A 26,110-nucleotide genomic window follows, 5' to 3' on the forward strand; every position below is an offset into this window, starting at 1 on the left:
AATCTAATTTGACCACACGTGCAAGTTATAATACATGAAGTGAAATTACTCAAAGTCTCAAACCTCCGAACGACCTGCTAGAGCTCAAAACAACCGGTCAGGTCGTTACATTAAGACATTTAAGAGAGGAGAAATGTCTCTCATGTCCCACCATATTCTTTGTTGTGTGATCTTCTCGTTGTTTAATTTCTGATGTTCCCTTTTTTTTCTTTTTTTCTTTTTTTCTTTTTTTCTTTTCCACCCAAATTCAGAAACGAGAAATAGTTTGCAGGCACAAAGAAATTTTATTTCAGCAAACAAAAAAGAAAGTTTTGATTTGTCAGACTTATTTTTTAAAATCATTAAAGGTTCCTTATTCTTAGGCATGTGCTAAAAAATATCAGCGAGATACATTAGTATTTCGCCCATAATTAGTGGAATATTAATATTAATTAAAATATAGGAAGTTTCAACGACTTTTTTCTTTTCTTTTTAAGCCTCTACAACAAGTTGCCTTCTGTGTACTATTAACATGTTCCCATCGACGTGCTAAATAACAATTGTTGACCCTACGAAATCGTTTTCTTCCTTTTATATTCAAATAAAAATATACTTATTAATTCCCTCGAATAACATGTTCATGTTGCTCTATTATTCCTTCTAAAAATAAAAATAAAAATAGTTTTAATAGAACAAAAAGGTGAAATTTATAGAATCGTTAGCATGTCAGAATCACCATGAGGCTCGCGAAAAAAAAATTTAATTGCCAGACTATCGCATCAGCTTTAAGCATTGAATATATATTTCATATAAGAAAAGGATTTGGAAGGAGAGGAAGTCACAGAATAACGTCGAGGAGTATGAAATTCCAAATCCAAATGTGGAGTGTGTTAAATATTTTACTGAAATTTTTTAACATGTTTTTGGAAAACTTTTTGAGTGAAAGTTGAAGAAAAAGGTATTTGAATTTGAAGTTGAAAATATTATAAAAACTAAAAAATCTCTAATATAGCAGAGCCTTATCCGTGGATTACATAAAACTCGGTAAAGAACGTAAAATGTACAACAGAATAAGTAATGAGATAAATAAGTAGCATTGAAACTTCAATTTTATAGAGAGATTAGTGAGCATACATGTATGTCGTTTTCTATTCATAAATTTTAGATTTTATTGTTTTTACATAAATAGCCGCCTAAATTTAGTATTCACTATATATATATATGGGGCAGTTATTTTTAGTTTAAGCGTTTGAATGAATGATAGTCTAGGTTAATTCTTCTTTTTATTATTCGTTTTATAACATTTTCCAACAAAAAAAATGTTCTTTTTTTTTTTGTGTGTGTGTGTGTGTGGGGGGGGGGGGGGGGGGGGTAGACACTTCCCTTTTAACTTGAAAACTTTATGGTCACCACGACTAACTTCTTTCTAGAATACTTGACCCTACCAAACTTATTATTTTACATGAAGATTTGGTTGTCATAGTTCATACTTGTAAGTTGTAATTCTAACTGTAGTCTCTCTAATGCTCGAATTCTAATCCTAATTTAATTTTGAATCTGATTCAAAGATCAATGGGAACTCTAAATGACGTTCTTAGATAAGCAAAAGGGCGACTAAAATAAAGCAAGAACACACAAGGTATCTCAAATCTAAATGAACATTTTCACACTTCCATATACTAGGTTCACACCCCACACAAGATCCAAAGTAATCAATGCTGTATTCTGTTCATATCAACTGAAACAAACGAATAAAGGAATGAATTTGACCTAGGGCAGTAAACAGATACAAGCAAAAACAGGATGGTAAATATAACAGAAACTCTGCCCTTATGGCTTTGATTCATCGGCACAGGTAGTACTGGGGAACCAAGTCTGGCATTTAAGTAGAGAAGGGTAGAAGGGCAGACCATTATTCACAGAATTCGAAGATGGGAACAGCATAGTTATCGGTTATCAAAAAGAAAATATAACTAAAACTCATGCTTGTGAACAACTTTGCCATACCTATGCAGATACAACGCTAGTCAAAATCACCGGCATATATTGCTCCAACAGCATAATGTAAAGAAACTAAAGCCAAGAATTGAAGAGTGTAAGAGCTAAACATATAACCAATAGCTCAGATGTCTATTGGGAGAGTGCAGAAGATTTCCTGCTGGAATCAAAATGAAAAATGTACATCCCAATTCTCCATTAGAGAGATGGGTAGCTTTTCCTTTATCAAAAGACAAGCATTTGCATTCTGAAGGCAACACCATAAATCTAGATGTACTATGATTTACTTGGATGCAACGTTTTGGTCCTGGTTTCAGATATGAACCTAGTTTTTCTCTTTCTTCTCCAGATCAATTTTTATCCAAGTAACCATACTACTGAACAAAGTTAAAAAAACTCAGAAATGTAAGAATTTCTCCTTTTATAATTGCCTGTCGTCCCTAAATGCAGGTGTCTTCGCGCATCCTACATTACGCATTTATGTCTCTAAAATAGCATTCTCTTTTCTTCATCTACCTTAGTAGTTTATTGAATAAACTAAGATAACATAATATTGCAGGCTACAGAAAACAGATGAGAGCTATGCTACCATAGATAATGCATACTCCAAGGCTTGTGATGGTGTTATTAAAGACGAATAGCGTAAAAAGGAGCCCATACAACAATTTATTTCAAGCAGAATAGAAAAATGTGTATAGTGTAAGAATTAAAAATCATATCAGTAGATTTAAAGAATCATTTTAGATTTCTGTTTCAAACGTAAATTTACAGTTTTAAGTTTCTAAATTACAATTTACTGACGGATTTCCTATTCCTTATCACTAAGAGATATATATATATATATATATATATATATATATATATATGCATTTCCCATTCCTAATCACTACTACAATTATTAATTCATAATATTTCCTTAACCAAAAACATGAGTTGCCAAAAATGGATCCGGGGACTAGAGGTATTCCTCCATACATTCTATGAACGGCTTACAGGAGATAAAGGAAAAGATAAAATAGATAGGAAGATAAAGGAGAAGATAGAATATTACAGGAAGGGAGAGGAGTAAAGTCATTCACAATCTCCTCATTCTACACAAAGTTCGTTGTAGCACCTAAAAAGGCAGATTTCTCCACTTGGTCCACAGCCCGAGATGCAATTAATCTGGAAAAAAAGAGGGGCAAGGAGCTGGTGTTATTTTATGTAAGGAGTAGTGAGAAATCACAGATCATAACTTACTTCAGCTACAACTACAAGTTATTGCCCCTCAGACTCTCGTTGTTGGATAGCTTGGTGATGCTGAGGACAGTAAAAGAAACTGCTACCTGTTGAAGCACATAGAGTGTAGGCAAGACAACTAGGGCAGTATGGAAGATCATACTTATGGTCACATGGAATAAAGGAATAGGAGTTCATTTAAAGAAGTGAGAAGGATACAAGATCTATCCAAATGTCTACTTTTCATGTATTGTTTCGGTGTAATGAAAGCATTCGGGTGTAAATTGGGGCAATTTGATAGAAAATGGTAACTGAGCAAGGCATTATGGAAAATCATACCCTTATGCCTTTTTTGGACTACATAGACTGAAAGGAATAGGAGATCATTTCATAGCAGTTAGAATGATATTGAATGTATCAAAACATAGTTACTTCATGTATCTTTTTGGTGTAAAGAAGCATTCAGGTGTGTATATCCAATTGGGACAATTTATAGTCACAGTATTTGAACCTCCCACATAGTTGTACGTATTTTTTACATTAACTTGGTGTGATATCGAGGAAATGATCTTGACTTTTCAAAATTAAAATTTAAAAAAAAAAAAAAAAAACAGCTTAGTGCTGCCAAATTGACGTGGCTTCAGCAGTTAGCAGAACAATTCTGATCAAGAAGGCAACTTCATCAATGAAATGAAAAAGAGAGACGAGCAGAAAGTTGCCATCTACTGCAGTATATTGTAGTAACACTTGAGAAGGACAGCTCAGGATAATCAACTAAAGCACAGAACATAGGCGTACTGCATGATTCCAAGTGACATAACACTCTCTTTTACTATGACATTATGTTATATTTTTGGTATAATTAGAAAGAACTCACAATGCTATACAACAGACGCATTCGAGCATGACACAACTGGAGAGCAGAGTCAACTATGAAATTCCTCAAGAGACTGCTAATAACATTTCTCTGAAAGCACTCCAGACACAGCATATATTACTTTGCAAGCAACAATAGCACTCAGGAAAACCAAAGAACTCAGAACCAAACTTTTTACTACCCTCAGTTATTACGTCCTCCAGTTCCTCAGGGGAGACCTCGTCTACAGTATGAACCTGAAACAAAGCCACGCTCTCTTGATATGACGAGAAGAAGAGGGGCCTCGTACAGCAATAGACTGCCAACGACACCCACCTACTTCACACCAACTTCATTTCTCACACCCTGGTTACCAATAATCAAATACCAGGATGGGACCACATAAATTTGTTTGGTTAAAAACCAAACCATAGTTGTTTTTTTAGCTATCAAAAAGTGGATTCATTGACTCTGACAATGTAACAATTTGGTCATTATTTGCTTTGACTGAGTTTCACTTTAGCCTCCTATTTTCTATTTTTCAATTGAACTTTTTTTTTCCAAAACCCATTCTTTCAAAATATGTTTAATATCAAATAAAGATATCTAGTCAATTTGATTGATCATAAAGGCTCTAAGAATGTTCTAGATTTTTAGTCATATTATTTTCCAACAAAAAAAATCCAACACCAATTCTTCCAAAAACAAATCCAAAGCTTGTTAAACACTAAATACAAATAGTCACATTTGTTTTCCAGAAAACAAAATCAGTACCAATTCTCCCAAAACAAAATAATTTTCTAACCAACACCACCATAATGTCTCCACGCGAAATGGTGATCAGCTTGTTCATTAATAAAACATGTCTTACAATCTTTTTCACTGAAACAGGTAGCTGCTCATCAACTGAGACATGAACCAACAAATTATTCTCAGATTTCATTGCACCGGGAGATGAGTAATGATTGATTCAATCAAACAGAAACTTTATTTCAGAAATATAAACAGTATGAGGATTATGCAACACGGAAAGAAGAAGACTCAAGAAAAGGAGTCGCCGAGCACCTACATTATGAGCATTTGTACAGCAGAATACATCATTGATGGGCATAACAAGCTCCTTACAATGGAACTGTGTCCCATGCTTCCGACGAGATACGAATGAAGCTCACTAGCCAAATCAATTAACACAATCTGAAATCTCAGTGCCAGATGATTTCCATACTAACCACTAAGCCCAAAGAATGAAACAATTCCCATCGCACTGCTCAGCCTAACAGACAGAAATACCAAATAGATGATGATAAGGCCTACACCAAGCATCTTGTTAGGGCGCATGTCATTCCTGGGAAGAACAAAGAGGGCCCATAGCAGACCAAACATGAGGAAACATATGGTGAAGAACAAACTTTTGTCCTGTGGAAGTATGAAAGAAGAAGGTTTCTCTGACCAGGCACCAAGGAATAATGAGATTCCTAGCCCAATAAGTGTGTTGAACATGGGACCTGCATAGCACCCAGATAAAGCAATCTGCACACCATCTCCACCATTCATCGCCAAAGCAACATTTGAGACCAGATCACCCATTGAATTGCCCCAAGCCAAAACAGTTAGACCAAGAATTGAAGGATTAACCCCCAGTACCACACCTAATCCAACCAGCAGTGCCACCAGTTCATTCGCAATCATATAAAACCAAACGATACTCATAATAAAACCCCCTAAAACCCATGGAAGCAAAAACCTCTGAGGTGGACGGTCAGCTCTTGTATACTTGTATGCAAGAATACCCAACGTGCAACCAGTAGAAAAACCAAAAAATATTGCAACATTTCTACCTAGGGTACCGGCATTGTCTTGAGTATTCCATAAAGCTGCAAGAAGAACAGGAGCTAAAGCAGCACTGCCTACAGCATATGGCTTTGACCAAGTTTCCTCCTCGACTAGGGGAATTGTCAACCGTCTTGGCACAGTCAATGGCAACTCCAGAAGTGAATAGAGCTGAGAACAGGAAAATGACGGGCTTTTGATTTCTCCATCCTCCTCAATCCATCCCCATAAAGGTCTTTCCCCATCATGCACCTTCAATGACTGATTAGAATATATTGCCACATTCGATGCCCACATCCACTGCGGCAAGGAACTATGTGACTGTATGCTCCTCTCTTCTGTCTCAACATCAAGCAAAGAGCTATAAATGGAGTCATCCTCCTGAGTCCCTTCAGAAAATATACTTCCTCTAACAGGAAGCAAAGGGGTAACAACATCCAATCTCAACTTTCGCGCATGCTTCCTCAACATCTCATTGGCAGCAACAACAAAGGCATAAACAACATATATCAATACAAAAGCAATGGTTGCTCCAACACTAACCTCACCAACAATCAAGATCAATAATAGTGACATCAGAGTCACAATGAAAAAAACAATATCCCTAATAAAGCATTTCCGGTCAACCTGAACATCCTGATCAGCTACACAAAGAGAAACAGCACCCACAACAATACAAGTAACAAACACAGCCCCGCCTAGAACACTGTTAAGCCCAACATCACCAGCACCACTTCCTACAAATGCAGCAATACTCGCAAATACATCTGGAGCACCATTACCAAGCGGGAGTAAAACAACTCCAGCAACCGTAGGCGATAGCTTCAACAAGCTAGCCAATTTCTCCAAGGAACCACAAAAGTAATCAGCTGCAGTGTTACCCAAAAGATAGAACAATGCAGCAAGCCAAACACCAAACACTACATACGCCCACGCACTTCCATTACAATCACAGTAATAAAACTTTAGGTAATCAAAGAACCCTCCGGATGAGCAGTGCGGGTGAGCTTTCAAGAAATCACAACTACTCTTGTACCCCGCGTGATCAAACAATCCTGCACATAACTGAGGCTTTTTTACAGCTAAATCATTAGCATCTGCGGATCCGTTTACTTCTAATACCCCTCGACGAATCACACGTGTATGGGAAGAATAACCATCAAAACTACTCCTTGTGTGCCACTGACTAGGATCTAAAGATGACTTTTTAAAAATTGGATTGCTCACGATATCTTCACGGTTATAGAACATAAACATTAGAACTAGGGCACAGACAATATTGAACAACCCACGAAGCCGTGGACTTTTTCTAATGAAAAAACCATTAGGTTTCTCCATTTGTCAACAAATATTTCAAATTACCCAAGAACCATAATCCTCGGTTTTTCAATTAAAAACCTACTGTAAATTTCTTCGAATTGGCCTCGAATTTCGTGTAAGACAAAAATTAGCTCAAAAGCAGAAAAGGATACTTACCATATTGATGGGGTTCTTAGGGGGAAAACGAGGGTTTGAAATTCAAAGCTAGCTTTGAGGGGTAAATGAAGGAAGTAGAGATTTGAGGAGTTAAGGTCTAATGGAGACTGATTGTGATGAACGTGTTTGCTCCTTTCTGAGAAGCTTCCTGCAATGGATTCCCTTTCTTCAATGTTCCTTTGGAAGGTAATGGTAATGGTAATGGTTTTCCTTTTTCTCTTCTTTTTTTCTTTTTCTTTTTTTGGTTGAAGAGGGGGGCTGGGAGGATAATTTCCTCTTTTATTTTTGGTTAAAATAAATAATATCATTTGACATACTCATTTTTCCACGAGGTAAAAACATAATTAGTCAATATTTAAGAAAACACTTCAGAATCTTAGTATAAATAAGTAATTAACAAAACTGGCAGCTAATTATCTACATTCCTAACAGAAACATAATCAATTAATTAATGGACCTCTCAAACCATCCCATATTCCGTTGCTTTTTTTTTTTTAGCGGAAGTCCTAAAAATACCAAAAGATAATTAATGTAATAAGTTATTCCATTTAGCTCATTTATACGGAACTGTTATGAAATATAGCTCAACGTAACAATATAGAACAAGGAAAAACAAGTTAAGAGTTATAGAGATAAAGAGATGAGAGATTCTTATTTCTTTTTCAATTGTGTTATTTTTTCTATCTATTACAAGGCCTTTATATAGGCATGAAAAGTGAAGAATCACTATTGTAAAATAGTGACTGGAATGGCCACTATTGAGAGAAATGATCATTATTGAGTGGAATAGTCATTACATAAATATGTCATTGAATATGTCATTAAGTATTTGAGAGGAATATCATGGAGGAAGATCATGGGGAGGTTATGGAGATAATGGAGAAGAGTAGTGAGCATTAATCATTTGGTGGTTATGGACATCCACCGTAATTCAAGATTTTATAACACCCCTCATTGAATGTTCATAAGTAATGTGCTTCATTAAAACTTTGCTAAGAAAAAAAACCTAGTGAGGGAAAAAAAATACACATATCATGTAATACGCATTGTTTGATGCCTCATTCAAAACCTTGACAGGAAAATCCAGTGGGATAAAACCGTAACTAAGGGAAAAAGAGTACAACGCATATTTGCCTCCTCCTGATAAAAACATCAAATTATTTCACCGAGATGATGTGTTCCAATCATGTATACCAAATTCTCAAATGTTGAGGTTGATCATGCTTCGTTGAATAGAATCACCAAATTATCAAACGAACAAATTTATTGAACATCTATTTCACCGTTCGGTGAAGATTATGTCTGATAAAGAACTTTAATGAAATATATGATTTATTTTGTCTCCTTCAATATATCCTTCTTTCAATTGAGATAAGCAAACATCATCGTCTTCACTATTACTGGAGTCTTCTCTTCAAAGAAAAGTCACACATCGGTTATGTGTTGAGTGGCTTGATTTATCAGCTGCTAGTATATTGACATGACTTGAATAAGTACCAACAATTGATTGCCTTGTGAAATAATAATATGGCAGTACCCTCACATACAAATAGATTGTTTGAAGAACGAACTTCAGAAAATGCTTGCACTTGCATAACCAACAAAACTTTGGCAATATTTGTTAGAATAAACAAATCTATATCAAGGATTCTTTTTGCAATATAATCCCAATAGTATTCCAATATCTTCACACATGAATAAAACTATATCTTGCTAGTATATTGTTATACTCATAGTTCTAGCAAGATACATTAGTGCACCAATTGCACTAGATACAAAAACAAATCATGTACGCCATGATCGCTCTAATTCACATAAGAATCTACTGAAACTTTATTTAATAATTTTTTTGGGAACCTTAATATATTTCAGAACAATTTAAATCCTTCAATGATTTTCATTATACGCATATCAAGTTTTTCATGTATTGCCAGATTAAAACATGAAAACGATTTCATGCACCACAGGAGAACATATCTCCATATAACTAATGCCAGTATATTTACGAAAAATCTTGTGCCACAAGTCATCTTTATGTCTATCGACTTGATTTTTTATTTCACTTTCAAGTATTGGGACTATCCGTCCAACTTCACATTTTTTAGGTAAAGTCAATTTTCATTGCGTATTTTTCATTTGGCCAATTATTTATCTGTCCAAATTCCATGACAGATTTGAGCTCAAGATTCTCGTCAATATTAATAATATTGAGCGCTATATTATATCAACAATATCGTCAATGATCATTTTACATCAGTCCCATCATCACACAATAAAAGACATAACTTATCGAGATCTCATTTTTTTCAGGTACCTGAGCCTCTTCCATGAGGTCTTATAGAATGTTATGTCGCGGTGCTCTTCTAGAGCACCTGCCTCTTTATTATGACCATCTTGATCATTTGCTCCACTCCTTCAAGGAATTTTATCTTTGGAACCAATTAGTCTATTACGCTTTATACGTGTCATAAACTCAATGTCCATCATGGACTTTATTTTAATTAGAGCATTGGCAGCTAAAATATGACATTTAGCTATGGGTCAGCAAATGCCCCAGGCAATATCTTGCAAATGAATTATCACTTGAACTTCAAGTTCATATCTTCTTGTACGAGGATCTATATGTATTCATAATAACTCATTCCACATATCACTTTTTCTGCTGCCCATTTTCTCTCCCTAATATTGGGATCACAAACACATTTTCCAACCTTATTTGGGAATCCATCTTTGTGTATTGTGGTGGCATAATTAAATCATATAGCACGTCCATATTTCTAGATGAAAATTATTTGGTTCCTGACCCAGAACCGATTATGATAGGGAGAAATTTTTAATAATTTGACTAGATGCGTACAAATGCTGCTAAGAAACCAAGGAAATACAATACAGAAGAACAACAAATTAGCAATAATTCGATGAAAGAAAAATGTCAAGCAAGGACATATAGGAATGAGAAAGAGACTTCGATTTTGGAATAAAAATGAAAGTTGCTATTTTTTCCGATGACTATCTCGCCGGAGTTTTCTACCTTCGTCTTTACTCCTTCCATTCTATCCTAAAAATCATCTCTAATACATTTTTTTCTCTTCTTTTTCTTTTTCTTTTTTTGCTTTCTTTTTCTTATTTTTCTTTTCAAACAATAATTCTCACCGGAAAAAATGGTAATTCCGGCGACACATTAAATAATGGAGGATATATTTAATATAAAAAGGAAGATGAAGAAAAGGGCGGAGATGTGGGATGGGACGAAAAAATGAAGAAGCTATAAGTAAATAAATTTGAAATTAAAAACCCGAACAGAAGAATTAATCAATTGGGGGAAGGGAGCTATGGAGTTGCTAGGAGGAAGAAGGGGGGGGGGGGGTAGGTTGGGAGACGAAGAAAAGAAATAAAAGGAAGATAAATAAATAATAAATGAAATGAAATTATAAGGTATAAAAACCATGGGTCAAAATATGATTGGTGCATGTCATATACCATTTTAGTTGAAACTGGTGTTAGTCACGAAAGGTGGCGTTTATTATATTTCAAACAAAGCCAAGGATTCATAGGACCCTCGCAAAATACGAGGACGTAACTGGTAAAATGAGTCAACCCCAATGGGGTAATTATGTATTATCCCTTATTTATTTTTTTGTATTTGATTCCTTTTATACTCGTAAAAATAACAAGTATGTATGTGTGTGTCTATATATATATATATATATATATATAATATCTGGAGTATATTATAGTTGTATAAATGTTATTTATATAGTATACTACTTGTATATTACTATTATATTATATACAACGTATATAACTATATATACATATAGAAAAATATTTGGATATGCATAGTATATATGATGTATTTCGGGCATATATTAATTTTATGATTTAGTCTGCCGTATATTTATCGTATAAATATCACTTTTTACGAAATATAATATTGTTGTATATATATAAAATATGTACTTGTATATTACTATTGTAATACATCGTATATAAATGATATATCTATATTATATATCATCAACCCTGAAAAAATTAAAAAGGAAAACTGAATATACAAAGTATCTTCTTATACTTGTGGGTTGCATTTGTCCATTCCAGTTGCTATTACAAAAATTGTTACAAAAAGATGAAAATGGCAAAAATTAATGAATTTACCTCTTAATATATATGAATTTTTTCATATGCACCAAGTCATCTATAAATATGATTAGAATACATTTTAGAATGAAATGTGTTCAATATATATATATATATATATATATATATCATCAAATATATAGAATATATTCAGGATAGAACATATTCAGAATATATTTTAGGTGAAATGAAGAAAACAAGAGGAGAGAGACGATGAAATTTAGGATAGAACATAAGAGGAGAGAGTGTAACATATTCCATGATGAAACGAAAAAATGAAGAAGCTATAAGTAGATAAATTTGAAATTAGGGAGTTGCTGGGAGGAAGAAGGAGGGGGAGGGGGGAGATTAGGTTTGGGAGATGAAAAAAAGAAATAAAAGGAAGATAAATAAATAATAAATAAAAATAAACTATAAGGTATAAAAACACGTGTCAAAATATGATTAGTGCGTGTCATATACCATTTTAGTTAAAACTGGTGTTAGTCACGAAAGGTGGCATTTATTATATTTCAAACAAAGTCACGAAATAATAGAACCCTTACAAAATACGAGGGTGCAACTGGTAAAATGAGTCAACCCTAATGGAGTAATTATGTATTATCTCTTTTTTTGGTATGTGTGTATTTGATTCCTTTTATACTCAAAATAATAAGTATTGTTTATATAGTACATAATAGTACTATAATACTCAATATATATATATATATATATATATATAATATTTGAAGTATATTATAGTTGTATAAATGTTATTTATATAGTATAGTACTTGTATATTAGTATTATATTATATACAACGTATATAGCTATATATACATATAGAAAAATATTTGAACATGCATAGTATATATGATGTATTTCAGACATACATTAATTTTATGATTTAGTCTACCGTATATTTATCGTATAAATATCACTTTTTACGGAATATAATATTGTTGTATAACTATTATATATATAACATGTACTTGTATATTACTATTGTAATACATCGTATATAAATGATATATCTATATTATATATCATCAACCCTGAAAAAATCAAAAAGGAAAACTGAATATATAAAATATCTTCTTATACTTGTGGCTTACATCTGTCCATTCCAGTTGCTATTGCAAATATTAAAACAAAAAGATGAAAAATGGCAAAAAATAATGAATTTACCTCTTAATATCTATGAATTTTTTCATATGCACTAAATCATCTATAAATATGATTATAATACATTTTAGAACGGAATCTGTTCAATATATATATGATTAGAATATATTCAGAATATACTTTAGGTGAAATGAAGAAAATAAGAGGAGAGAGACGATGAAATTTAGGATAGAACATAAGAGGAGAGAGTGTAACATATTCCATGATTTATGCCTCATTAATTGTGTGAATAATTTATACGATATGCTAATATTATAAAAAAATCTATCATTTTTTGAATAAAAAACAAATGATATTATTTTCTTAAATATTTTTTTAAAGATGCTTAGCCGTGTAACTTTCTCATTTTCTTATCAGTATATGTGTTCGATCTTTATACATATTTTGGATACTTGATTTTGTTACACATGTATGTCATGCATCGTATCGGAGTAGGGTGGATGAAGTGGAGTCTCATTTCCGGTGTTTTGTGTGATAAGAATATACGACTGAAACTTAAATGTAAGTTCTGCAAAGTAGTGATTAGACCGACTATGTTGTATGGGACAAAATGTTGGCCGGTCATGAATTCTCATGTCCAGAAAACGAAAGTAGCTGAGATGAGGATGTTGAGATGCATGTGTGAGCATACTAAGTTAGATAAGATTAGGAATGAAGTCAATTGGGATAAGGTGCGTGTGGCCCCCGTGGAGGATAAGATGCGAGACGGAAGGTTGAGATGATTCGGGCATGTTAAGACGAGAAGCACAGAACCCCATGTAAGGAGGTGTGATAGACTAGCCTTGGGGGGGGGGGGGGAGAGAGAATTAGGATGGGATAGAGGTAGGCCAAAAAAGTCTTGTGGAAAGATGATTAGGCAGGATATGACATATCTAGAGCTTACACATGATCCTTGATAGGAGGGTGTAAAGGTCGTGGATTAGGATAGTAGGGTAGTAGGCTAGTAGGCAGTCGAGCGTTTCACATTTGTATTCTCAGTTCGATAACATTAGTATTAGCATGTTATCTTTTATTCACGGATTGCTATTACTATATTATCTTGGCCTCGATTATCTCTTATTATCTTATTGTTGTTATTACTTGTTACTTTTACTTCTTTTTATCATTTCTTTAGCCGATGGTTCATTGAAAATATTCTCTTTACCTTGTCAGTTAAGAATAAAGTTGCGTATATTTTACCTTTCCCAAACTAAATTTGTAATTGGATTTGTTGTTGTTAATTTGGTTACGCTTCATCAGGTATTAATCTCTTTCTTTTTAGGGGCAGCCTCTTCTTTTTGTTTTAGTAGTCTATACATATTTTTTGTGAATGTAATCATTCAAAATCCATCAGTGCTGCATAATTCGAAAGTTAAATTTTGTTTGGGTCATCATTAATTTACTTTTTTGGAATTAACAACATGGATTGAGGAGATCCAATACACAATTGGATAGTAACGGTTCGTATATTTTGTGAGAATGCTATTCGTCATTTATTATCCCACCCATATCTTGGATAAAAGTAATGACTAATGAGGTCGACAAATGATCAATCAAATCAATTAATTGCTCTTTTAAGACTAGTACTAGTATAAACCCCAGAGATGTGTATATATGGTATATCTATGTCAAAGTATAATGACCGGGGCTTAATTGGACGGATATTCAAATAGAGAGTATATTTAAATTATTTTTTTTATTTTCCATTCGGTATTCGTATTGGAACCCGATTATATTCGGATTCGCGCCGCGTAGGATCCCATTCGGGGGAAAGCACTCCCTACCAAGAATTTTTTCATATTCAGAGTTCGAACTCGAGATATCTGATTAAAGGAAAAGCAACCCCATCCACTACATCACATACTTGATGATATATTTAAATTATAGTACAAGAATATATTTAGCATTTTTTCCTTTATTTTTTTTTGGACAAAATCTCTGTCAGTCGGTTCTGTATCTTTTTTTTTTTACATCTAAAATTTTATGGAGAGATCTTCTTTGCGTCAAGTCAACAGAGGAAAAAAACATTTAAAAAGTTTACGCGTTTGGATTAAATTAAAAACCAATTATTTTCCCTTTTATTTTTCACGAATGTTTCTATTCCGCTTCAAAAGCCTTTTCTTATTTTTTCTATATTTTATTTTCAAGAAAGGTCAAAAAGCATTTATTCCCATTTTTTAAGGGAGAAGAAGAGTATAGAAAGTATTAAGAAAACAAAAAACAGTAAAACAGAGAAAACAAAGGAAAGGAGATGTAGGAAGGAAAGATATCCCAAAAAAAAAAAAAAAAATTCGAAATCTTCAAACCTTCAAATCTAGAAATCCCCAATTTATATCGAAATTTTCGCTTAAAATTCCAATTTCAAGTACCCTTTACTGTATATATTTTTCTTGTGGGGATATATATAGAGGGTACCTATCCTTCAGATTTGTCTTTCAGATTTATAAGGTAGCTTTTCTTATATTGTATCTTGGTAATTGTGGATTGTCTCTTGATATATGGGTGTGTTTGTTTTTGGTTAAAGTTTGGATATTTTAGGTGTTGATTAAGCAATTTCTATATGTACATAAAAACTCTAGATAAGAATTATTATTGATCATCTGTGAATTCCTAGAAAAGAATGAAGAATTGTAAATTCAACCTTCAACCTTCAACCTTCAGCAAGTTGAAAGGACATTGCTTGATACTTTTTAGGTTCTAATTTTGAGAAAAGAATGAAGTATTTTTTATTCTCTTTCATTTTGTCGAGCAGGAAGAATATATTTACACCACGGATCCACAGAAATTGGCTCTTCTAACACAGATTAGTAGGGAGGAGAGGACATTTAAACATATTGGAAGGTGAAACCTTGTTGTCTCAGCTCATCCACCTTTAATTGTTAGGCCAATTATGCTTTTAATCAAGATTAAGTTAACCCCTTATATTTATTGCAACATTCTGAACTGTAACTCAAAGATAAGTTCACTATCTAGCCAGTGAGCTTTGGCATGACTATTTGGTTAAAAAGTTTTCCATTGTGCAGATATGCAGAGTCAGTTAATGTGCAGCGGGTGTAGGACAATTCTTCTTTATCCAAGAGGAGCTTCTAATGTCTGCTGTGCAGTGTGCAATGCACTCACCTCTGTCCCACCTCCTGGTATCTGTTACATGACCATTCATGTCAAATTTATGTGGCAATTGTTTGGATTGAGCCCCCTCCCCTCCATGTTAACTTCTGTTATTTGAAAGTGTTGCTTTTGTAATCTTTCTGTAGGAATGGAAATGGCTCAACTGATATGTGGAGGCTGTCGTACATTACTCATGCATCCACGTGGGGCGAGCAGTGTGAGATGCTCCTGCTGTCACACGGTGAACCTTGTCCCAGGTACAAATTTGAAACTTCCTTTTTCTTGATCTCTGAGACTATTGTTTGTCTGCTTATGACATCTTAGAGTCTCCTTGCTCGAGCTTTAGTTGTATTTGTTTTTATTTATCTTATGTGATATCAGATTGAGATTTTGACATTTTATGCTAGTTTAACATGGAAAGTTTTTGCAGGAAGAGCATATTCTTAATGATAAGTGAACATTTCTGTGTAGGTCGTGTGTTTTAGTCAAACTTTTTAACAAGTTTAGATCGTGATTCCAGCTTATATTTACAACTTCAGAGCCCTTCAAACTTTTGCCATGGGGGTATATAACTTTATTTCTTTGTTAGACTTAGTGACATATGGCTATGGGATCACCAAAGAACTCTTGATCTTATGTTTGTGTAATGTATTTTCCTACCACTTGCTCATCAGTCTTGCCTGATAGATGAGTGTAACTAACAATTAATATCTCTAACATTTTTTTTTTTACCAAAAAGATGTCAGCATACTAACGTTGTTTTTTGTAAACTAGTTAGCAGATTGCAGGGTAAGACTGCGTACAATAGACCCTTGTGGTCCGATCCTTTCCTGGACCCTGCGCAATAGCGGGAGCTTAGTGCACCGGACTGCCCTTTTTAGTTAGCTAATAAACAATAGATATATCTGATCTGCTGTTATATCTTCTCATCAGCTTTACTTATTGGTCATACTAGCTTTATTTTACAACACACTTATCTTTAGCGAAGAGAATTTAGTTTATGACTAGTTGTTGCTAGAGACAATTTGGTGTATGCATTTTTTTTAACAAGCACATGTTATTCTTGTATGTCACTCACCAAGTCTGTTTATATGTGTCCTTTGTGGTGTTAAGAAAATATTAGTGTAATCTGTACATGAGCAATCAGAGTGGAGTGTATGGTGAATTGTTCTCTTTCCGGCCCAAACTTAATGTTTCTTCTCCCCTTTGTCTTCTATCTTCCGTATCATGCTTGCTGGGAATATCTTTTCTCATTTTGCCCTTGGTCAGAAGCTACGTAATTTCAAGTTGGATGGTGGTCAGGAAGGAAACAACATTTATAGATTTAATCGTGATGTGGCAAGGGCAATTGAGCAGTAATGTTGTTTGCAAAATCAGGTGCCCTTTTACTAGAGCTAAGCTGCAAAGAAAGTGTTTATAAGGTGAATAGATGAGTAGTTATCTCTGATGCCTTGCATCAAGAGGATTAGACCTAAAAATTTTGCATACTCTATCTTTCACTAGATTTTTTATAAAGTGAAAGAAGGTAAATAAATTTTGTAAGTGGTTTTGGTTTGAGGGTTTAGTGGCTTAGGTAGAGCTTAAGCTTCTGGCTCCATTGTTCATCTACCAGTTTTCTTGCGAAGAATTTCCTGGACAAAATGTAACTTCGCTGATGCTTCAGGTCCTAACCAGTTCGCTCATGTCCACTGTGGAAACTGCCGTATGATGCTGATGTATCCATGTGGAGCTCCATCAGTTAAATGTGCGATATGCCATTATATTACCAATGTTAACGTGAGTATGATGTTTCTTTTTCTTTCTGATCTTTGGTGAAAGTTTCTGCTGATGCCTCATCCATATAGTTTACTGTTTATTTCTATGCACCTGCACAGTTACTTAAGAAAAAGATAAGAATAAAAAAGAATGGACTTTAAGATTATGCTTTCGGTGTATGAGATTCTATTGAATGCAGTATATTTCAATGTCATTCCCGTTGCTAATCTGTCTATAACAATCTGCTCTTTCCTAAAGAAGGGTTGTTTATTTAGCTTTATCAAACACACACGCATACACAACAACAACAACCCAGTAAAATCCCACTAATGGGGTCTGGGAGGGTAGTGTGTACGCATGCTTTACCCCTACCCCGAAGGAGTAGAGAGGCTGTTTCCGAAAGACCCTCGGCTTCAAAAAAAAAAAAAAAAAAAAAAGACAAAAGGACAAAAAGGAGACAATATTAGTATCACAACAACAATCGTAGGATAAATAGAAACACCATGAAATCCAGAAGAAGGATGCAAAGCAAAGGAAGACAATATTAGTAAATATTAGTATCACCACAACAATCATAAGAACAATAGGAACACCATGAAATCTAGAAGAAAGATGCAAAGAAAAAGCGATAGCTAGTAAATAGGACATGCACTGAAAAGCGAAATAGTAAGCCACGACATTACCACTAGCTATCTTAGACAAAAACCCTACATGGCTAGTTCCACAATGGTACGAAGTAAGGCACGACTCAACTACCTCCTAACCTACAACCCTAATACTCGACTTCCACATCTTCCTATCTAGTGTCATGTCCTCGGAAATCTGGAGTCTCGCCATATCCTGCCTGATCACCTCTCCCCAATACTTCTTAGGCCGCCCTCTACCTCTTCTCGTGCCCTCCACAACCAGCTGCTCACACCTCCGTACCGGAGCATCTAGGCTTCTCCTCTGAACATGTCCGAACCATCTAAGCCTCGCTTCCCGCATCTTGTCATCAATGGGAGCCATATGCACCTTCTCCCGAATATCATCATTCCTAATCTTATCTATCCTAGTGTGCCCGCACATCCACCGCAACATCCTCATTTCTACTACTTTCATCTTCTGGATATGTGAGTTCTTAACGGGCCAACACTCAGCCCCATACATCATGGCCGGTCTAACCACCGCTTTATAAAACTTACCTTTGAGTATCGGTGGCACTCTCTTGTCACACAAGACTCCAGATGCTAACCTCCACTTCATCCATCCTACCCCAATACGGTGTGTGACATCCTCGTCGATCTCCCCTCCCCCCTGGATAACCGAACCAAGGTACTTGAAGCTGCCTCTTCTCGGGATGACCTGCGAATCAAGCCTCACATCCATGCCCACTTCCCCTGGCTCAGCGCTGAACTTACACTCCAGGTATTCCGTCTTCGTCTTGCTTTAGCTTGAAACCCTTAGACTCCAGAGCCTGTCTCCAAACCTCCAGCCTTTCATTAACACTGGCTCGCGACTCATCAATCAAAACTATGTCATCGGCGAATAGCATGCACCATGGCCTTGAATATGGTGTGTTAACGCGTCCATCACCAGGGCGAATAAGAACAGACTGAGCGCAGAACCTTGGTGTAACCCCATTACAACCGGAAAATGCTCAGAGTCGCCTCCTACTGTCCTAACCCGAGTCTTAGCCCCATCATACATGTCCTTAATCGCCATAATGTACGGAAATGACACACCTTTTGCCTCCAGGCATCTCCAGAGAATTTCTCTATGAACCTTGTCATACGCTTTCTCTAGGTCAATAAATACCATGTGCAGATCCTTCTGCTTCTGTAGTCGAACGACCCGGCATGAACTCGAACTGGTTGTCGCATAGAGACACTGTCATCCTCACCCTCGCTTCAACCATCCTCTCCCACACTTTCATGGTATGACTCAGTAATTTGATACCCCTATAATTGTTACAACTCTGGATATCACCTTTGTTCTTATACAATGGAACCACCGTACTCCACCTCCACTCATCCGACATCCTCTTCCCCTTAAAAATAATATTAAACAACCTAGTCAACCACTCCAAACCTGCTCTCCCCACACACTTCCAAAATTCCACCGGAATCTCGTCTGGCCCGGTCGCTCTGTCCCTACTCATCTTACGCATAGCTCCTACGACCTCTTCAACCTCGATACGCTTGCAGTACCCAAAATCACGGTGACTCTCGGAATGCTCCAATTCGCTTAGCACAATATCCCGATCCCCTTCTTCATTCAAAAGTATATGAAAGTAAGTATGTCATCTCCTTTTAATCTGGGCATCTTCCATCAATACTCTACCATCTTCGTCCTTGATGCATCTCACTTGGTCCAAATCCCGATCCTTCCTCTCTCTCAACTTGGCCAGCCGGAATAACTTCTTCTCCCCACCTTTTTTCCCCAATTCCTCGTACATACGACCATAAGCCGCAGTCTTAGCCTCTGTGACCGCCAGCTTAGCCTCCTTCCTAGCTGCCTTATACCTCTCCATGCACACTCGTCTCTCCTCCTCACCTATGCTCCCAACTAACTTCAGGTACGCCGCCTTCTTTGCTTCCACTTTACCTTGGACCACTTCATTCCACCACCAGTCTCCTTTGTGCCCATCAGAGACGCCCGTCGAGACCCCTAGCACCTCTCTCGCAGCCTCCCTAATACAGTGTGCTGTCGCTGACACACGCATACACAAAAAGGTGTTTATTTAGTTAGTTCTCTTTTTCTAATTTTAGAGGAGGGGCTCTCTTGAAACGATAATTTCTAGATTTTTTCTGCAAAAAAAAAAAAAGTTCCTTACTGACCGAGAAATCCCCGAGGGCCAATGGCGTACGGTTCGAAACACGGTGGATAATGAGTTCGTCCATCTACCCTTCTCTACTTAAATACCAGGCTTTTGCCTATGCCAGGTTTCGAACCCGTGATATGTACCTAACCCGCCTATGTGTGTTGTGCTCTTTCACTAGACCAAAGCCCTGGGGGCAGTTCTGCTTTAACCTTTTTAATGTTAGATTGCTTTTTCTTGTGCTGCCGTTTCAAGAAATATAATCTTCAGAATATTCATTTTAAAGAATTTGATTGATTTGGACGGGTTTTCCACAAGCTCCAAAGAATTCAGAAAAGTCATTATTGAGATTAGGATGATCTGAATTGAAAGAGATGAAGAGGGAGTAAATAAAAACTGTCAAAATGTAGGTATTAGTGCTTCAAAATAGCCAATCCTTGAGCCAGCAAGACTCTGGAGATCTGTTTGGTTTGTCTCTGCTTAAGCTGTTCTTGTTGCAGTTCTCCCTTCTCCGCTTATAGTCTGAACTTGTAGGAATCATTGAAAGCAATTAATCCTTGCTGCATAACACGGATTATAAAGCAAGCCACGTTAAATTGAATTTTTTTAACACAACCTGAGGACCTGTGCAAAGAAAAGTGTGGGAAATGGTTTGGCTTAAGTTTTAAACCTTGTGGAAGTTTTATGGAGAAGCTTATGTTGGAAGGAGATTTTGAAACATTTTCTCTCGTGGAGAATTATGATCTAGAGCTTGTGATATCAACATCACGAGTCAATTAAATGCGAACGGAGGGAGATATATAATCATCTTGATTGATTTTTAACTTTTATTGGGAAAAGTTTATAAGTTATTATGTAGCAAAGATAACAAAAGTGATGTGGAAACTGTAACACAATAATCATTGATTTCTCCTGTGCCTGTTAAGCTTTAGCCAAAATCAAGTCTTTTTTACTTACTAATTCATCTTTTAGGTTACTTGCTTGCTTACCTATTTGTTATAATAAATTTCAGTTTTCATGTGTTTATATATATATATATGTCGTTGCAGGCAGGAGATGGAAGAGTCCATGCACCTAATGGCACTGCGACACCTGCTTCAGGATCCTCTTCTTCAACAGTGAGTTCAATCAGTCTGCTGCATGTGTTGCTTTCTGTTTTACAGTTTTCTAAGTTGACTAGAATTGACTTCTGAAACGTGTTCGTATCTTCTTTAGGCCAAGGCTCGTTCTCAAAATCAAACTGTCGTCGTTCAAAATCCAATGTCTGTCGATGAGAGTGGAAAGTTGGTAAGCATCTTCATGTTTAACCTCTTATTTGTTCATTTATTTGTATATTGGGCCTCTTCAGATTCAAGTTGTCTGCTTTATTATTAATGATACAATTTTTAAATTTTTCTAGGTGAGCAATGTTGTTGTTGGTGTAACGACAACATAGTAACATATGAGTTAAAGAAGTTGTTCGTCGAAGACGGTTGAAAATTTTGCTCGCATCAATTGGAAAGACGAGTATAAAGATGGCTCACTGCATATAAATATGGTAGTGTCTAGTGTTAATACTACAGCCATATCCCTATTTTCTGTAACATTTTGAATATGATTGGGTGATTGAGTCTACAGTGATTTGTGTGATTATTTGGAGTCAGTAATTGTGAACTATGCATTAGATTTGTGGCGTGAATATGCCCAATGTCACAAGTACAGAATGTGATGTACCTTATATGCCAGATATTAATACGTATGACCTTGAAACTTACTGGTCTTAAAGGCCTTGCTTTACTATGTAATAATTACTATAAAATGGCGAATTGATTTAAAGTTAGTGAGTTAATAATGAGTGTAATCTTTATATATATTTGCATACATTTAACTTTTTTTGTATATGTATATAGTTTGAGCTGAAAGTAATAAATTCAGTTGAACTTGGGGAACGCTTCTTGAATTCGTCTTTGATTAATATCGACATGAGATGTCCATATTAAAAGTTATCTGCTTTTCGATAAAATACCCTTTTTTATTTCTGAGTTTCTGGAAGTAAATTTCAAGTTTGTTAGAGTTGACAACAATGGTTCCCACCTGAAAGAAATTCTAACCTAAAAGATAACTGAAACAATATAAATCTTGCAAGCATGAGCTAAACCGTAAGAGCCTTTTACTAGAAGCGGATTGAATTGCTTGCTGGTAAGAAATTAATGGTTGGAACTTATTTCTTTGAGAGTGCGTACGATTGTCAAGAAAATGAAGGATATAATTTCTATTGAATTTATTGTTCAACAAACAATATTATGGTAAAATATTCCCCCCAAACCCAAACCCAAATACTCATGTCTTTATTGGTTTAATATCTCACTTTTCCACGCATAATCACCTCACATATACCAACTCGAAGATCATGTCTAAACTTGTCCCATACTTCATATACAATAAGACTTCCATTTTCTCACCAACTGATTAACCTTTGATGACATAAAAAGTAAAATAATGAAAGAAAGTACCATTATATATGAATCAGCTGGCATGAGTAGCTGCATATTAGAAATTAAGCAAACACAAAATGGCTCAAGAAAATGGACAACAAAAACCAGGTGTGGCTGCAGGAAGCAACAACCAGCAATTAGTAGGGGAAAATAATAACACTAGTAATTATAAGCCTAAGGATTATTATAATTGGGTGATGGCATTGTTGAGGTTATTGGCATTTGGTGCAACAATTTCAGCAACATTGGTTATGGCACTTAACAAGCAACAGAAAACTTTTGTTGTTGCTACAATTGGTACCACTCCTATACAAGCCACCCTCACTGCTAAGTTCCAGCACACTCCTGCTTTTGTGTAAGCCCTTTAATTTCTCACTATCTTATAAGTTCTTTCCGTAATTTCTTTATACTGTCAGTATATATAAATTCCTCGGCGTAACTGGTAAAGTTATTGTCATGTGACCAGAAAGTCACGGGTTCAAGCCGTGGAAACAGCCTCTTGCAGAAATGCAAGGTAAGGTTGCGTACAATAGACCCTTGTGGTCCGACCTTTCCTCGGACCCCGCACATAGCGGGAGCTTAGTGCACTGAGCTGCCTTTTTTTGTCACTATATATAAATTAATTTTTTTTTAAACTTATAAAATTCTTTTTCTCGGAGAAAAAGAAAATCACTCTTCTTAACTTTAATTGGAAAAAAATATTAGTATAAAATATTGCAAGTGCTGTTGCAGCACAAAATAATATAGTTAAGATGGTGATTTTAATTTGTGTATATATGCAGGTTCTTTGTGATAGCAAACGGACTATGCAGTCTCCATAACTTGCTCATGTTAGCAGCTTGTTTTGTTGGAAGCAAATATGATTTCAAGGGACTTCGTTTTTATACGATAGGAGTCCTTGACATGGTAATCAATCCATTTAATTACCGCTAATTCCCCATTTTTAATATAAAGGAATTTTCCTCTATCGATTGTAGCAACGGTAAAATTGTCTTCATGTGACCTATAGGTCACCGGTTCGAACCGTAGAATCAGCCACTGATATTTGCATCAGGGTAGGCTGCCTACATCACATCCCTTTAGGGTGCGGCCCTTCCCCGGAACCTATGTAAACGTGATATGCTTTGTGCACCGGTTGCCCTTTTTTCCTGTATCGATTTTGAATTAATTTTTTTCCTTTTCATTAATCATAATTTAATCCTTTATTATGTCTTTTTAATTGTTTGGATTCTGTAGATGAATGTGGCACTAGTATCTGGTGGAGCAAGTGCAGCAGCTTTTATGGGGCAGCTTGGCAGAGATGGGAATTCTCATGCAAGATGGAACAAAATCTGTGATAAATTTGATACATACTGCACCCATGGACAAGGAGCCATTATTGCTTCTTTCATTGGTTTACTCCTTATGATCATTACAACTGCCATTAATATAATTAAGCTTAAATACGTCCAAAGTTCTGGCAGTTGTGCCATTATTCCTTGATCAAGAAGCACCATGTCATTTCATTACAATCTTTTTGTATATGGTTTTCTGGCTTAATTGTACCGTGTGTTTAATTCGCTTTTGCCTATTAATGCATTTATTACTTGTACAATTATATATAATGATATTCACATGCTCTGATGCCTTCATGATTGGAGGGTTCTTTTCTCTTTTTCTTGAGGCTTATGACTTTCTTCTATTTCACTAATTGCGGGCTTAATAGACATTGACATGTCCTCCATAATAACCATGTTGAATGTAGTGTTCTTGGTTTCGAGTTGGTCTTCATTGAATTTTAATGAAAGAAAGCTCTTTCACAGTATGTGATTCTATCTTTCTGGTTCTCTCTTATAGAAATATACTATGAGTTTAACTTATATATATCGAGAGTGTAAGAAATATTTATATGAATATGTTACTCAAAAAGCAACATGTCTTTATTGAAAGGAAAACTCACGCAAAAGATAATTTGATGGCAATTCGAGCATACAACAAGAACAATTCGGTAGGATCCCACTAGTAAGGTATGAGGAGGGTAGAGTGTACGTAGACCTTACCTCTACCCCGAAGGAGTAGAGAGACTGTTTCCGAAAGACCCTCTACTCAAGAGAACAAAAAGGGACGATGGATAGTAACAATAATAGAAATCAGAAAAATAATATCAGCATCATAAGAGACAACAAATAGATGGATGTGTACGGTCGAAATCGAGCTCGCCTACGATATAACATGTTAGGAACATGACAACCAAAGGCTGAAGATCGACCCCGAGTCCCACCGAGTTATAACCCGGGGTCATAATGCCTGCCTTTGAGAACATAGAGTCTGTAATTCCGGAGTCGACCTTAGCCCCGATCGAGCTCGAAGAAACGTTGTTAGCATAACCAACAGAAGACCGAAATATCCGTGATCGGTCAGATATAACGGCAAGAATCTCAGCACGTATCAATAAGGCACCGGCAATAATCAAATCAAGAGATTGTTTTACCTTTTATAGAATTGTACATAAAGTAGGACTCATCTACTATATAAAGGGGGTCTAATAATCCATTGAACACATTATAACATGCATTCCAAAGCTATATATCATTATTATTTTTTAAAATTCTTGTTCTTCTGTATCCTGGCACCAATCTGAGCATACCTGATTCGAGGGTGATTAACTTCCTGTAACGACCCGGCCGGTCGTTTTGAGAATTTAAATTTCGTGCGGTGGCATAAGGCCCTGAGCAGCTTCGTATTATCTACCTTGACTTGCGTGCGTGGTTGAATTCAATTATCAGGTGATTTGAAGTGATTTGGGATACTTAGTCCCTAAATGAGAGCTTAAGTCTTAGAATTTGGACCGTAGTCGGAACTGTGTGAAGACGGATCCGGAATGGAATTCCGTCAACTCTGTTAGCTCCGTTGAGTGATTTTGAGCTTAGGAGCGCGTCCGGAATGTGTTTTGGAGGTCTGTAGTAGATTTATACTTGAATTGGCGAAAGTTAGTTTTTTGGCGATTTCGGCCGATAGTGAAAATTTTGATATCGAGCTCGGAATGGATTTCCGAAAGTGGTTGTAGGTTCGTAGTGTCATTTGTGACCTATGTGCAAAATTTGAGGTCATTCGAATGTGGTTTGATAGGTTTCGGCATCGGTTGTAGGAATTTGAAGTTTCAAGTTCTTTAAGTTTGAATTGGAAGGTGATTCGTGATTTTAGCGTTAGTTGATGTGATTTGAGGGCTCGGCTAAGTTCGTATGTTATTTAAGGATTGGTTGGTATGTTTGGTTGAGGTCCCGGTGGGGGAAGAGGGGGGGGTCCCAGGGGCCTCGGGTGAGTTTCGAGTGCTTAACGGATAAAAAGTTAGATTTG

At 35.8% G+C, this 26,110-nt stretch overlaps 3 protein-coding genes across 4 annotated transcripts; 2 read left to right on the forward strand and 1 right to left on the reverse strand.

Annotated features, from left to right (window-relative positions):
* Positions 1 to 5,092: 5,092 nt before the first annotated feature.
* LOC104117759 (cation/calcium exchanger 4-like) lies at positions 5,093 to 7,369 on the reverse strand. Its single transcript, XM_018778102.3, has one exon. It carries the CDS (start codon positions 7,217 to 7,219, stop codon positions 5,276 to 5,278), a length of 1,944 nt encoding a protein of 647 aa, XP_018633618.1. The 5' UTR covers positions 7,220 to 7,369; the 3' UTR covers positions 5,093 to 5,275.
* A 7,441-nt stretch (positions 7,370 to 14,810) lies between these two features.
* LOC104117758 (protein LSD1-like) lies at positions 14,811 to 22,115 on the forward strand. 2 transcript variants are annotated; one of them, XM_070195375.1, is made up of 8 exons: positions 14,811 to 15,085; positions 15,390 to 15,478; positions 15,661 to 15,774; positions 15,892 to 16,002; positions 17,409 to 17,521; positions 21,350 to 21,418; positions 21,516 to 21,587; positions 21,700 to 22,115. In XM_070195375.1, the coding sequence occupies exons 3-8, from the start codon at positions 15,663 to 15,665 to the stop codon at positions 21,733 to 21,735; spliced, it is 513 nt and encodes a 170-aa protein (XP_070051476.1). In that variant the 5' UTR covers positions 14,811 to 15,085; positions 15,390 to 15,478; positions 15,661 to 15,662; the 3' UTR covers positions 21,736 to 22,115. The 2 variants fall into 2 exon arrangements, with proteins under 2 accessions (XP_070051476.1, XP_070051477.1); XM_070195376.1 differs by lacking the exon at positions 15,390 to 15,478 and having other exon boundaries at positions 14,833 to 15,085.
* A 701-nt stretch (positions 22,116 to 22,816) lies between these two features.
* On the forward strand, positions 22,817 to 24,430 carry LOC104115321 (CASP-like protein 1B2). The gene is made up of 3 exons (XM_009625917.4): positions 22,817 to 23,129; positions 23,557 to 23,680; positions 24,011 to 24,430. The coding sequence occupies exons 1-3, from the start codon at positions 22,852 to 22,854 to the stop codon at positions 24,254 to 24,256; spliced, it is 648 nt and encodes a 215-aa protein (XP_009624212.1). The 5' UTR covers positions 22,817 to 22,851; the 3' UTR covers positions 24,257 to 24,430.
* Positions 24,431 to 26,110: the final 1,680 nt, after the last annotated feature.

Source organism: Nicotiana tomentosiformis, chromosome 2 (assembly GCF_000390325.3).
Source record: "Nicotiana tomentosiformis chromosome 2, ASM39032v3, whole genome shotgun sequence".
In the NCBI taxonomy this organism is placed as follows: Eukaryota; Viridiplantae; Streptophyta; class Magnoliopsida; order Solanales; family Solanaceae; genus Nicotiana; species Nicotiana tomentosiformis.